This window comes from Dreissena polymorpha, chromosome 10 (assembly GCF_020536995.1).
Source record: "Dreissena polymorpha isolate Duluth1 chromosome 10, UMN_Dpol_1.0, whole genome shotgun sequence".
NCBI lineage: Eukaryota > Metazoa > Mollusca > Bivalvia > Myida > Dreissenidae > Dreissena > Dreissena polymorpha.
This window is the reverse complement of record NC_068364.1, coordinates 59,494,483-59,510,533: the sequence shown is the minus strand read 5'-3', so window position 1 is coordinate 59,510,533 and position 16,051 is coordinate 59,494,483. Positions and strand designations below refer to the sequence as shown.

The window sequence follows — 16,051 nt, the reverse complement described above, 5'->3', positions numbered from 1 at the left end:
CCAACCCTGAGGCGCCCCGGCCACATAGGCCACGCCCACCCAAAATTGCCTTTTACTATAATTTCTTCATTTCTACACCGATTCACTACAAATTGATACTGAACCTCTCTTATGACAATACAGTTAATCTCAACTATGCATGGCCCCATTACCAACACTGGGGCGCCCCGCCCACATAGGCCACGCCCACCCAAAATTGCCTTTTACTATAATTTCTTCATTTCTACACCGATTCACTTCAAATTTGATACTGAACCTCTTTTATGACAATACAGTCAATCTCAACTATGCATGGCCCCATGACCAACCCTGGGGCGCCCCGGCCACATAGGCCACACCCACCCAAAATTGCCTTTTACTATAATTTCTTCATTTCTACACCGATTTACTTCATATTGATAATGAACATCTCTCATGACAATACGGTCAATCTGAACTATGTATGGCCCCATTACCAACCCTGGGGCGCCCCGCCCATAATAGGCCACACCCACCCAAAATTGTCTTTATCCCCACACTTTTTGAAAAGCGTGGGGATATTGTGGTTATCTCCGCCATCCGTCCATCTATCTGTCCGTCCTGGCCACTATCTCCTCCTACACTATTAGCACTAGAACCTTGAAACTTACACACATGGTAGCTATGAGCATATGAGCGACCCTGCACTATTTCGAATTTTGATCTGACCCCTGGGTCGAAAGTTATGGGGGTTGGGGTGGGGCCAGGTCAGAGATTTTTAATCATTTTTTAAGGTTATTTTACTATAATTTCTTCATTTCTACACCCATTGTCACAAATTGATACTGAACCTCTCTTAAGACAATACGGTCAATCTCAACTATGCATGGCCCCATTACCAACCCTGGGGCGCCCTGCCCACATAGGCCACGCCCACCCAAAATTGCCTTTTACTATAATTTCTTTATTTCTACACCGATTCACTTCAAATTGATACTGAACCTCTCTTTTGGCAATATGGTCAATCTCAGCTATGCATGGCCCCATTACCAACCCTGGGCACCCCGCCCACATAGGCCACACCCACCCAAAATTGCCTTTTACTATAATTCATTCATTCTACACTGATTAACTTCAAATTGATACTGCACCTCTCTTATGACAGTACGGTTAATCTCAACTATGCATGGCCCCATTGCCAACCCTGGGGCGCCCCGCCCACATAGGCCACGCCCACCCAAAATTGCCTTTTACTATAATTTCTTCATTTCTACACCGATTCACTTCAAATTGATACTGAACCTTTCTTATTACAATACAGTCAATCTCAACTATGCATGGCCCCATTACCAACCCTGGGGCGCCCCGCCCACATAGGCCACGCCCACCAAAAATTGCCTTTTACTTTAATTTCTTCATTTCTACACCTATTCACTTCTAATTGATACTGAACTTCTCTTATGACAATACAGTCAATCTCAACTATGCATGGCCCCATTACCAACCCTTTGGCTCCCCTGGCTCAAACATGCAGCGTGGGGATACGCGTCAACCTCTGCCGCGCCATTTCTAGTTTTATTTGTGGGACATTAATTTTACCATTTTAACAATCCATGAATTTAACCCAAATACAGCGGAAAATGACTAAAACAAATTCCTCTTTTTTCCCCTGATCAAACTACACAAATTTACAAGTGTACAAAAAACTTTTGTTTTAAGCCATAAAATTTCATGCATTATAACAAATAAAAATGATTTTGCAGTAGTTTGCTGGTATGATGTCCCGCAAACTTGTTAAATTGTCAAGTTGTATCATACAAGAGGGTACAGAGAAAAAATAAAATAATTGCAATTCTTAAATATTTGTAAATAATTTTGATAATAATAATAATAATAATAATCATAATAATAACAATAATAATTATAATGATAATTATTATTATTATTATTAAATAGTAGTAAAAATAGTTTTAGATTAGTATAAGAAGTGGAAATAAAATAATAATAAAAATTAAACATCTTTTTATTTCATATTAAAATAACCAATTTAAAGGTATCATATGCACACACATTCATATTTTGATTATGTTAATAATGACCAAGAATGTAAAGTATGAAGTACCCCCCTCCCCCCAAACAGTATTTATCAAAGGGAAAGAACTCTGTATGCTACTTACTGGATAGATTATTGGGATTAGGTTCATTTCTGCAGCATCAGTATGTTCTGATAGAAGTATCTGAAAAATTGTAACCTAACTGACTTAAATAATACACTCTTACACTATATTTTATTTTGTTTACCAGATTTGTATGTAACAAAAATTTGATTAAACTTTGTTTGTTAAAAAATGATATAATTTCTGTAAATATCCTAATTTGATGTTTATAATACTACATGGATGCAAAATTCTCAATATTGAATATTTACTGAATTTAGTTTCAAAAAAATGTGTCATGTAACCTGAAACAATTAGCAAACATTATTTACTGGTAATTCACATTTTTAACACAACTATTTATTTAACACATTTTCTGAAATTGTTTGTCTTATCTTTTATGAGTAATTTATTTTCTCTGAAAACATCACTGTTTACAAATAAAGAATGCACTTGATCATTTCAAGCATTGAGCAGACAAATAAGTGAATGAGGAAACTGATTACACCACTGATAATGCCCCTGATAACAGGGTCGATAAAACTGATGAGTATGTTTACATCTGTCAGGGTCTAATCTAACAGAGGAATGCCCAGGCTACTCAATGACGTAACTGATTGCGCTGCCCTATCTAGACAACAAATCTATCCCATCAAGTGGTAAGTGATTATAGTGGGTTTTCTAGTACAATAATATCCCTTAATAAACACTTCAACACCAACATTAACACAGGTAGCATTAATGCTATAGCTCCCCTAATTAACCTTGTGAACTTCTAACTCCATTTTGTTCATGCACTTGGTAATCAAATTATATTTTGCACCTAGCCAGTGTCTTTTGTTCAGATTAAAATGTAGAACATCAAGAAAAACATAGATGTCAAGTGTAGTGAAAAACACATATCCTTTCTAAAGAAAACGACACTTCAACATACAAAAAGATTGAAAAAACTGAATGAAATCCCGTCAAAGTTGAGTTGTACGCTTGAATAGTGTCCTTTTAAAAATAAAGTACTTCAGCCTTGTCATTATTTGCTCGCACTTCATATCTCTGACAGAAGGCTTTGCATCCTTGGGGTATTAAAAGGGGTATTAAAAGGTGTGGAAAGTGTTATGGAACTGAGTCCATCACCAGTGGAAACCCCTGAGTAACAACAAATAGTCACTAGCAATTATATAATTTTACTTTTCATTAGAGCCTGGGTCAATGAATTTTCTGCACATTTTATCCACCTTTGCAGACCCCCCAAGGATGATTTCAACTCTTGGACATCAGTGATTTCAATTGAAGAAGAATCCTGCATTTTGATGCAAGCAAGTTGCAATTTCCTCAGTTTTGACTCCTGCACAAAATTAGCCTTGCATCATTTTGACACATTTGTTCCATAATCCAATTTGAAACAAATTAGGACCAGAAATTATCTTTATGGAAATAACAAAGCTTTTGTGAAAATGTTTTATTTATTATTATGATAAATAAGCCATTAAAAACCTTAAAAATGCATTTAGAAACATTTCAAGTAACTTCAGTATTTTGACCATAATCATTTTTATTTTGATCCTTAATAAATTTGAGACCTCGGTTCATTTTGACTCCTGGTTTTCATAAGGCTCGCTTACTAACAAAATTCCTGAACTCGTTTAATAAAATATGGTATGATATGACAACTTGTGCCAGATCCTATATGTATGGGTTAGCTTTATTTTACGAAATATTCTATATTTTTTAGCGAAATAGTTACTTTAACATTCTTCTATCTCTACAATTACAACTACTGTAGAAAACCATTTTTCCAAGACAGTGTTCAACCTTATAACAGCTTATTTTGCAGCTATTATTAACCATTTTAACACCATTAGGCACATGACTGTAAAAAGTCCATTTGACAGCAGCAATTAGGCTACATAGGCCACTATTTTCTTATAAAAAATTTAAGCAATCAATTTAAAAATGTTAACAAATATGGGAGGACATGAGCCTACAGAGAGGAAAGAGGAACAAGCTCGCTCACCTGAGATGTAATTCAAACAAATACCTGAGAAAGTATCACAAAGATAATGGAACAAAAATGTGACTGCACTACAGATCTGTTTTATCGCGGTTTGCGAGATCCATGGATCATGATTGTGATATATCCGGATCGCGATATAACTTGTCAACTCATTCACACTTGTGTATGTATGCATAAGCATAGTTTGGTAATCTCAAAACACGCTATTTATCTACCTTATTGCATTATGTTGTATATTCCTATGTTACATTGGTATAACATAAAACATTCGTGCCTGTAATTATTTTCAAATGCGTATAATTATATGTGTAATTTGAAAAGTATTGTCAAGTTTTATTGTTCACCAAAGATGACAAAATCTAGCAAAAAATGAACAGTCCTTGTGAAATTCTTGACAATCATTTTCACTATTTAAAAGCATTCAAACAGTAGACCTCATGTACAATATCACATCCTCTTCCTCAAAGAAAGGATGGGCTTTAATATTTGATTGCTGAATAAAACCTTTGTAGCATATAGGAGACAACTAATCTAAGATCTTTAGCTTTGTAGAAACAACCAGTAGTGCACGTTTAACAACTGTGGACACTTCCTCTAAATTAAAAAAGTATTTAACACTGGATCTACCTCGCAAAGGTTGTTGAGACAGGTCAGTATTGATCTATGACAATTACAGTAATTGTATACACCTTCATGCAATGACAGTGTGTATTCGGCAGCATTAGTGCAGATTGACTAATAAGATAATAAAGTAGAAAGTGATTGACAGCTGGCATCATGACAGTTCAGAGCTAATTCAATAGGGATTATTGTCAAAGGTGATGCCCACAATGACCTTTAATGTTGGGCAAGTGGGGTTATTGATTGTTGCATCCATGTTTTTCAAAGGTCTGGAACTATTTTTTTACGGAATACCGTTAGGGCCATCGTGGTTACACATTAAAATCCAGAGGGCAAGAATGAGAGAATGCGATATTACGATGGTGACAATGCGACAATACAATGATGACAGTGCGACAATACAATGGCGACAATGCGATAGTACGATGGTGAGAATGTGAGAACACAATAGTATGATGACAACAATGCTACAGTGCGGCAATACGAAGGCGACAGTGCCATAGTACGATGGCGACAATGCGATAGTCATATTGTACAGTCACCATCACATCATCGCATTGTCGCCATCGTACTATTGCATTGTCACCATCGTATTGTCGCACTGTCGTCATCGTATTGTCACATTGTCACCATCGTACTATCGAGTTCTTGCATTGTCGCCATCAAACTATCGCACTGTCGCCATCATATTGTCACACTGTCGTCATCGTATTGTCTCAGTGTTGTCATTGTATTATTGCACTACCGCATTGTTGCCATCATACTATTGCACTGTCGCCATTGTATTGTCGCACTGTTGTCATTGCACTGTTGCATTGTCATCATCGTACTATCGCGTTCTCGCATTCTCGCCCTCGTACTATCGCATTGTCCCCAGCGTATAATCGCACTGTCTTCATCATATTGTCGCATTATCGCCATCGCACTATCGCGTTCTCACATTCTCGCCTTCTAGTTTTTAATGTGTAACCATGATGGCCCTAATAGTATTCCGTAATTTTTGAACTCAAGACACGTGATATTGTATGTATCTGTTCAATAAGGGACAATTTCCACTTTTATAGTATTTTTCGTTTAACTTAGTTTAAGTCTCTTTTAAGCAATAATCTAGTTTACATGGAAAATGTCATCCCTTAATAGCTCGTGCATTCTGTGTTCACACATGCATTAAACCACATTTTCACAGAATGCGGCTCTATTTTAAGCACTCTCTGTAGATCTTATGCTAGAAAGTCGTGGTAATTAATCACCTGATAAGATCTGGCTTCTCTGAAGCCAACCAAGGCCCTGAACTCTGTCGTGGAAAGTGGGTGTCATGAGAATCACTTCAGAATCAATTAGTGCCCTCTCAAAATGTGGATGACACAACCAAGGCCCTGAACTCTGTCAGGAAAAGTGAGGGTCATGAGAATCACTTCAGAATCAATTAGTTTCCTCTTCAAATGTTGATGACATGAAGAGGGAAATTACAAAGTGCATGACTATAACATGTTGTCTCATTTCTATTTTGAATGGTCATCCAAATGTAAAACTGACAGATTTTAATTAATAACTATTTTAATCTTCTATAAATTTACAAAGCTAAGTTTTGACATTAAACTATTATAATAGTTATGGAACCATTATAGAAACATATATTTAACTTTCTTTTCAATTAAAAAACAGCAGTAAGAACATCTTAATTTAAGGTTTATTTTGATGTTTTCACATTGTATGGAAAGATCTATTGCAAAGTAGCTGGGTGCTGGGCCATGCTCCTTTTCGCTTTCCACCTCCAGCCCCTCTACTGGCCAACAGAAAAAGTGTGAAAATCTTTTAAAGTTCTTGTATTGTTGCAAAAAAACAATGTCAAATGCAAAGGCAATGGTCTGTATAACCTTGATTACAATTTCTGTTAGACTAATTTAAAACAATGTTTAGGGTTATGCAAAACAGGGCTCCCCTGGCTCAAAATTTTCTATAGCCAAATTAACCTTTTTATGTCTTAATGTTTATCATTTAGGATATTTTATGGGTGATTATGTAGACAACCTTGTTGCCAAATGGATTTTTGAGTAGCCAAATTTTCTTATTGATGGCCAATCAGCCATTTCACAAAATTACTACGGCTGCAGTACAAGACAAAAACAGCCATTTTTAACTCAGTGAATATCGGGCTATTTTTGCTTAAAACTGTCCAAAACGGCCTTTTCAATTATCCTGTAAATTAGCAACAGTAAATGTTCACAAATCAAAATGTGCACATAACTATAGGAGTGTTTTTTTAAACTAGATTAACACAAAATCTCCCCATTTTTAAAGTTCATTTTTTCACAATTTTAGCAGTTTGCCACTCGTTTCTTCAGAATTGTTTACAGTAACTGTTCACAACTCAGTTGTGTCACAAAGGCAGTGGCCAAAGACTGTGTCACAAAGGAAGGGAAAAAGCCCTGTATTTTGTCTTCAAAATTGACAATTACATATAAAATACTTAAAGGAATGACAAGGATAGACCAGTTATATGGGCAAACCCCACTTTTTTTATTTGAAGATTGTATTTTTTATCTCCAAAATGAGTTTCCTTATCATTAGAGGACAAAACTATTCCTTTGATGTCCTCACAGTGGGTGCTCATCAATATCAAATGGTTTACATAGCTCAATAAATATCCATGCTCTATGAAAATGGGGTTTAATGCATGTGCATAAAGTATCGTCCCAGATTAGCCTGTTCTTAGCAAAAATCCAGTCTAGGCAAAAATTGTCCTCCCTGATTAGCCTAAGTGAACTGCACGGGCTAATCTGGGATGACACTTTACGCACATGCATTAAACCCCCTTTGCACAAAGCACAGACAAAAGTTGCCTTTATGAAACACTGGGCAATCATGTCCCGGGCAGTTCTTTAAGTCTCCAATCCAAAGTCAAACATCATGACTGCATTAAACTTCAAAGAGTTGTTTTACTCTTTAGGAAATTAAACAACTTCCTGAATAGTGCAACATCATATAATTAGCTTTGGCCTAATAAATTCTTCCAACACCTTGTAAATAATAAATATTGTTTATCCAAATATTATCTGCCCACAATTTCCAGCAAAAGTGGAAACCTGATAAAAGCCATTTGCATGTCCGATTGGTAGAGATAACACTAAATTACCAGGATTTATTGCCCAAGTCTCTCTGGGAAATAAAAAATGCTGCAGAAAGAAAACATAATTATTTTCTGTGAAGGTAACTGCCCAGCTACCTTGATGCTTAACCCTTTCCCCCATCAAAAGCAAAGTGAAGATGGCTTTTGCAAACAGCATAAAACCAGAACAGGCTTTGAGTAACTCGCAGTCTGTTCAGGTTTTATGCTGTTCGCTGCATGCTTAGTAACTTAGGGTTGGAAATGGAGCCTTTAAAACTTTAATTTAGTAAGAAAGGTCTTTGATTAAATTTAACTTTCTAAACGACTACATAATGTGTCAAAATACATCTCCTCTAAGAGGTTAAGGTTAAAACACAAGACATGTGGCAATTTAGGGCGTGTGTGTTAATTTGTTTCAATTGTCCAGCATATTTGTTGTATATTATGGGCAGGGCTCCCCTGGGCTCAAAATTTTCTTTAGTTAAATTTAATTCAATTCAAGGAAGACTCTACTTCACGAAAACCCAGTTTAGAGAATCTAGCTAACCTGGGACAACACTTTATGCACATGCATTAAACCCCCTTTCCACAGAGGGATGCTCATATATAGAGTTTGAGCATATTTCTTATATTTCTGATAACTTTTGTATTCATCATGGGATTTCAAAATAAATTGGGATATTTTCACAATAAATTGGCACAAATAATCGTAATATCTAGAAAATGTCAGTCGCTCCAAGGTCACAGTGAACACTATAAGTTTAAAGTTTACACTTTAAGACTTTGTGTGGTATAAGTGATGGTAGGTTAATGTGGCTCAGTTTTATTTCTTTATGGTGCATTAGCAAATTGTTTTATCATACATGTTAATGTAAGCACAAACTACAAGGTGCAGGATCACGTAACTTTGTGGGGTTCACAAATGGATGTTAATGGTTGTAAACACACCGGTAAGTGGTGTTTTCTTTTTCAAATAATTTGTAAAACAATTATTCTTTAGAATTTCAACTTGTGCATAACAGAAAGTTTTTATACTGCTTATGGAAATGTGAAATACATCAGTATTACTTTAATTAATAAGTCTGTTTTCTTGGCCAACAATTTGATGTGTACAGCATTGATATACACGCTTATACTGCACGCAATGTGAAATTTTTTGCACTGATTTAAGACGTATTCAAGAATTTATTCTTAAATCTTAAGATATTGGCACAAACTGCAAGAAAAACGTTCTTTTATGCACTAAAGGTTTTTGCACATGTATTTAAATAACTTGAGATATTTGCACAAAGTTCTTAACAGTGTGTTCTCATTCTGTGTTGCCCATGTGTAAACCCCTGCACTGTTGATCTTGAACTCTGACTTAAGGGTGCAAATTGCTTAAAGGTCAAAATTGCTTAAAGGTCAATGTCATATATGTGAAATGAGGCTTTATGAGCAACAACAGTTACCAAGAACTGGTACATACATATTAACTATTCACATTATGTATCGCACACATAACACTGGTTTCCATGTCCAGCCAAATACAATAGGGACATTCTTTTGACACAATATTCCAGTGCAATATGATAGTTTCATACAAACATACAAACACGTACATGCCTATTGTGCTACATGCCTAAACAATCTAATCTAAAAGTGTTTCTGATTTTTAACAATTTTTAAAGGAATATAAGAGTTCAAGTACAATATTGTAAGATAATTAAACTGCTCTGATAACAACCATGGTACTAACAAGCTACTGCAGCTTAAACCTGTACATCACAGAGGGTCCAATTAGGTCAGAGTTGTCAACGTTAAAGGTCAAGTCATTGGTAAACATAGGTATTAATCTACATAAAACAGCCAAAATAGGAGGATTCTGAGATTAATCAAGTTAATGTGACCTTTTAGCATTTTAGCATCTGTGTATACCTGTTAGCTTTAACTTTCCACATTTTTATAATCTTGTCAAGAAAAAATGGGTGTTAGGCCATTTGTGGCCTCTGTAGCTACAGACTAGCCTGTGCAGTCACACTGTCTGTAGCTACAGACTAGCCTGTGCAGTCACACTGTCTGGAGCTACAGACGAGACTGTGCAGTCACATTGTCTGGAGCTACAGACTAGACTGTGCAGTCACACTGTCTGTAGCTACAGACTAGCCAGTGCAGTCACACTGTCTGGAGCTACAGACTAGCCTGTGCAGTCACACTGTCTGGAGCTACAGACTAGCCTGTGCAGTCACACTGTCTGGAACTACAGACTAGACTGTGCAGTCACACTGTCTGTAGCTACAGACTAGCCTGTGCAGTCACACTGTCTGTAGCTACAGACTAGCCTGTGCAGTCACACTGTCTGGAGCTACAGACTAGACTGTGCAGTCACACTGTCTGGAGCTACAGACTAGACTGTGCAGTCACACTGTCTGGAGCTACAGACTAGACTGTGCAGTCACACTGTCTGTAGCTACAGACTAGCCAGTGCAGTCACACTGTCTGGAGCTACAGACTAGACTGTGCAGTCACACTGTCTGGTCAGGAGCTACCCTGTCTACTTTTGAGACCATAAAACCTTGCCTGACTTTAAAGCGGACAGCGCAGCTCCAGCACTCTGGCTGCACAAATGCACAGGCTGGTCTGCAGCTAAGCTGGCAAAATATAGAACCCATTTTCAAATGAAATGGGTTTGCAGTAAAAAATAGTATTAAATTTATAGAACCAGTGGTTAGAAACATAGTTCATTCAAACCAGCATTACTGTGGGGGTACTCTGATGTATGCATATATATTGCATTGTAATGTTAAATTTCATTTACTAGAGTTAGTTAGGAGATGTATAAATTCATGATAACTTAACACAAATGCTTCCTTTGTAATTTAAGTTGCAAAATTTTATGCGAGAGTGTGACAGTTTATATAAGCTACTAGCATAACAAACATAGATACTTATGCACTCTCTCTTCCAAGATCTAAAATACAAACAAGCCTCTGCACTCTGTGAAAAGGGGGCTTATCCAATATGCCAAAAGTGCCCAAAGTGTCCTCCCTGATTAGCCTGTGCAGTCCACACAGGCTAATCTGGAACAACACTTAATCGACTTTAAAGGTATTTTTTTTAAGTCTCTTAATAGTAAAAATCCAGTTTAGGCATAAAGTGTGATGTCCCTGATTTAAACCTGTGGGGACTGCACAGGCTAACCTGGGATGACACTTGAAGCACATGCATTAAACCCTCTTTTCCAATGGTGAGGCTCAAATACAAAACTGAGGAACTTACCAAGATTAAACACTTGGAGAATGGTTTTCCCATCATGTATGTAAGATTCCTGCCTTTGTTAATCAACCCTGTATAAATCCATGGTAACTTTTTTATGCCAACTTCACAAATGATGGCTTATCAACCATGATCTTCCATCCTTTTGAATTTATCATTTTAAACAACACAGCTTTTGTTAACCCAACAATTACATGTTTGTTTCAATTTAATGCAGTTTGGTTTTTGCTACAGTTAGAAATTTAAAATATTGCTTAACAAATGTTATTCCTTCAAAGTTTTAATAATAACTTTTATAGTTGCAAAAAGGCAAATATATTATTATAATAACTTTCATTATCTAGTGTAACAGTCAGGATCATTGGCTTTTGCCCGTTGTACTCAGGTATGCAGATATAATAAAAAAAAATGATTGTTGAATAAATGAGTCTCATTAAAATATTTCACCTTACACAATACTTTGTTTTCACATTTCACATGTACACATTTATGTTAAAGAACATACAATTCCAAGCAAAAAAAACACACAGTTTTTCTTACCAAAAACAATCACATCTATTTTGATCACAAACAAATAAATAAAATTCTATAAATCAGCCACATTTTTTATCTTATCCATAGCACTTTCTCCACAATAATTCCCCATAATTCTCCTCTGAGCCATTAAACACTTTTCCATCTTGGCTTATAGTTTATAAAAAAAACATCCCGTAGAACATGTCTTATCAAAGGATATACGACTCCACCCCTTAGGGTAAGGTCTGTTGTTTATTTCTTTTCTGTCTGCATCCCTTTTTACATAGATCCACGTGTAACCCCCTTTTTTCCCAGCCCCTTTCACTCTTCTCTAATTAGGTGCACAGTTTTTGCGAACATCTGTTAATTCAATTTCTAGAGAAATGATAGTATATTTTTCCAGAGGTTAACTTCTTTATATATTGCATCTTCTGCACAACTTTATCAACTTTGATCTTTTGTCACAAAGACCTCCCTGTCTTGTTTATTGTTAATTAACATAATAAACTCAGATTAATTTACATGAATTTCCATTCATGAAACATAGCGACATATTTGTACCCATAACAGCAGATTGTTTTGACATGACATTGTTTTTCTTTGACCGGGACTAATTTGACATGCTCATTAACTATCAGTGCAACATAACATTATCCAAAAATTTATCTTTCCCATAAAAATCACAACATCTTTTGCCTTCTGCATCAAACACACATTCCCATATAGGTACATTATCCATAAATCACATACCCGGTATGAACAGCCATGACAACAAAACATCTTGCGGTATCGAAAAATCTTAAACAAAAAACGAAAATATCAATCAAAAACCATCCGCCATCCTCAGTTTACAGTGCACAGATATTACTGACCACTGAGTATACAGCCTGTACTGAAGCATTCAAATCCTATACATACAAGTTTATAAGTTTCATCCCAAGGAAAGCAGAAGTAACAAGAGCCTATCTAAACAAAAACATCCTATAGAGTTACGGGTATCTGACATTCACATGCTCTATTAACTGATAACCATTGAAAGCCCTGTCATCAAAGGCTGGTCTTCAAAGTTTAATGTACCTAATCTGAAAGTAAACTCAAGAGAGGCCGCTAATAAACGGGATATTAAAAACTGACCAATCTAACCATTTTGACCATCATGGGCTTTGAATTCCCTGGTCAAGCATAGATAGTAGCCATGTTTATAAACAGATTAAATGAGTTATTTGCTTTTCAAGTCTAAATCACTCTGCTCCTGCCAATCAGTGAAGTATACCAGAGAAAGTCCATCTATCATTAAATGGGTATTATTGGGTATTAATGAAGTGCCGACATTTTTAAGAGGGTCAGAACTTCGTCTCTTGTGGGAAAAGCTGATGCTCTTTAAAAAGACACTTGGGTGAAATGAAACTTGAAAGATGTTTGTTAAATTCCTGATCAATTTAAAATTGATGTTGTATAATTATGGCTCACCACATGGTAATGGGGGTTCTTATTTTATTTGATTATTTTTATAATTAATATTATGTTCATAATAATTATATCGAATGGAAAAAAATTTCCATTATAATTAAGTGAACAGAAGTTGTTAATGTATTGAAAAGTACACGAAGTTTGTATGATAAATCACTTTTGATGCACGCAAAAACGTAAAAAGATTTTTTTTCCTTCAGATAAACAATGTTCACTATTTTGCTCTTGAATAAACCCACTGAGATATGTCATGTTAGACAGTTCCTTGTGAGTCAATTTAACCCTTTTATATCACTTAACATGGCAACTCAAGATTAAGGATGCATTATAAGGGTCGACCTTGAAACTCTTGTACCCTCTTCAAACTTCAATATAAGGATGAAAATCAATACTAGCCAATGAAAATACATAGTAATTTCAGTTGAACAATGACAAGTAAAATTTACCATTCAATGTAATATACATGCATAGCAGCATAGGTAATATGAGTATATTTGAATTGTTGTGTTTGATATTTACTTTTTTAATTCATGAAACATTGAAGTTGGGCTAACTTCTAAATACTGTAAAATCATTAGTATTTGTGGAAATGAAATTATATGTGCTTTTTAAGAACGGTTTCGTGTACATGTAAATTCATAGATTTCTGATTTTGAAAAAAAAAACAGGACTTTGTGTCTGTCATTTACAAAAATTGTGAATTTAATTTGTGGATATGGTCTTAGCACAAAATCAATTAAAATGAATATCTCACACAAAATTATGCTTTAACAGTTTCATACTGAAGACAATTACGAAGTAGGAGAGTACTTGGCTGTCATCATCTGTATTACCACTTCACACAGTTCTTAAATCACTCTGCACTATTCATAAGTGTTACATAATGACACCAGATAATTGACATAGACACAAAATGTCAGTCCCAGTGTCTGAAATGAACTGGGCGCTTTGCTTGAAATGTGTATCATTAAAGGCCAATTTAGTTTTCACCGTGCTCTGTGAAAAGAGGTTTTAATGCATGTGCGTAAAGTGTCGTCCCAGATTAGCCCGTGCAGTACGCAAGAACTAATTAGGGATGACACTTTCCGCTTTTATTGTATTTTTTGTTTACAGATACTCTTTTCTCAGCAAAAATAAAGTTTATGCGGAATGTGTCTTCCCTGATAAGCCTGTGCGGACATGCATTAGACCCCCTTTTTACAGAGCCCTGATAAGCCTGTGCGGACAAGCATTAAACCCCTTTTTTTACAGAGCCCTGATAAGCCTGTGCAGACATGAATTAAACCCCCTTTTTACAGAGCCCTGATAAGCCTGTGCAGACATGAATTAAACCCCCTTTTTACAGAGCCCTGACAAGCCTGTGCAGACATGAATTAAACCCCCTTTTTACAGAACCCTGATAAGCCTGTGCAGACATGAATTAAACCCCCTTTTAACAGAACCCTGATAAGCCTGTGCAGACATGCATTAAACCCCCTTTTTACAGAGCCCTGATAAGCCTGTGCAGACATGCATTAAACCCCCTTTTTACAGAGCCCTGATAAGCCTGTGCGGACATGCATTAAACCCCCTTTTTACAGAGCCCTGATAAGCCTGTGCGGACATGCATTAAACCCCCTTTTTACAGTGCTGATAAGCCTGTGTAGACATGCATTAAACCCCCTTTTTACAGAGCCCTGATAAGCCTGTGCAGACATGCATTAAACCCCCTTTTTACAGAGCCCTGATAAGCCTGTGCGGACATGCATTAAACCCCGTTTTTACAGAACCCTGATAAGCCTGTGCAGACATGCATTAAACCCCCTTTTTACAGAGCCCTGATAAGCCTGTGCAGACATGCATTAAACCCCCTTTTTACAGAGCCCTGATAAGCCTGTGTAGACATGCATTAAACCCCCTTTTTACAGAACCCTGATAAGCCTGTGCGGACATGCATTAAACCCCCTTTTTACAGAGCCCTGATAAGCCTGTGTAGACATGCATTAAACCCCCTTTTTACAGAACCCTGATAAGCCTGTGTAGACATGCATTAAACCCCCTTTTTACAGAGTGCTGATAAGCCTGTGTAGACATGCATTAAACCCCCTTTTTACAGAGTGCTGATAAGCCTGTGTAGACATGCATTAAACCCCCTTTTTACAGAGTGCTGATAAGCCTGTGCGGACATGCATTAAACCCCCTTTTAACAGAGCCCTGATAAGCCTGTGCGGACATGCATTTACCCCCTTTTTACAGAGCCCTGATAAGCCTGTGTGGACATGCATTAAACCCCCTTTTTACAGAACCCTGATAAGCCTGTGCGGACATGCATTAAACCCCCTTTTTACAGAGCCCTGATAAGCCTGTGCGGACATGCATTAAACCCCCTTTTTACAGAGCACTGATAAGCCTGTGCGGACATGCATTAAACCCCCTTTTTACAGAGTGCTGATAAGCCTTTGTAGACATGCATTAAACCCCCTTTTTACAGAGTGCTGATAAGCCTGTGCGGACATGCATTAAACCCCCTTTTTACAGAGCCCTGATAAGCCTGTGCGGACATGCATTAAACCCCCTTTTTACAGAGCCCTGATAAGCCTGTGTGGACATACATTAAACCCCCTTTTTACAGAACCCTGATAAGCCTGTGCGGACATGCATTAAACCCCCTTTTTACAGAGCCCTGATAAGCCTGTGCGGACATGCATTAAACCCCCTTTTTACAGAGCCCTGATAAGCCTGTGCGGACATGCATTAAACCCCCTTTTTACAGAGTGCTGATAAGCCTGTGTAGACATGCATTAAACCCCCCTTTTACAGAGCCCTGATAAGCCTGTGCGGACATGCATTAAACCCCCTTTTTACAGAGTGCTGATAAGCCTGTGTAGACATGCATTAAACCCCCTTTTTACAGAACCCTGATAAGCCTGTGTGGACATGCATTAAACCCCCTTTTTACAGAGCCCTGATAAGCCT

General features: G+C 36.9%; 1 protein-coding gene across 2 annotated transcripts in view; it reads right to left on the bottom strand.

Annotated features, from left to right (window-relative positions):
• LOC127846924 (tensin-1-like) overlaps positions 1–16,051 on the bottom strand; it is a 363,784-nt gene that overhangs the window by 309,420 nt on the left and 38,313 nt on the right. The window contains exon 1 of one of the 2 annotated variants that reach the window (XM_052378349.1): positions 11,114–12,343. The exons of the other annotated variant lie outside the window; for it this stretch is intronic. Coding sequence (XP_052234309.1) covers positions 11,114–11,149 — 36 coding nt within the window. The 5' untranslated portion in view covers positions 11,150–12,343. Of the gene's footprint in view, positions 1–11,113; positions 12,344–16,051 lie in introns of those variants that run through there. 2 annotated transcript variants of the gene reach the window in all.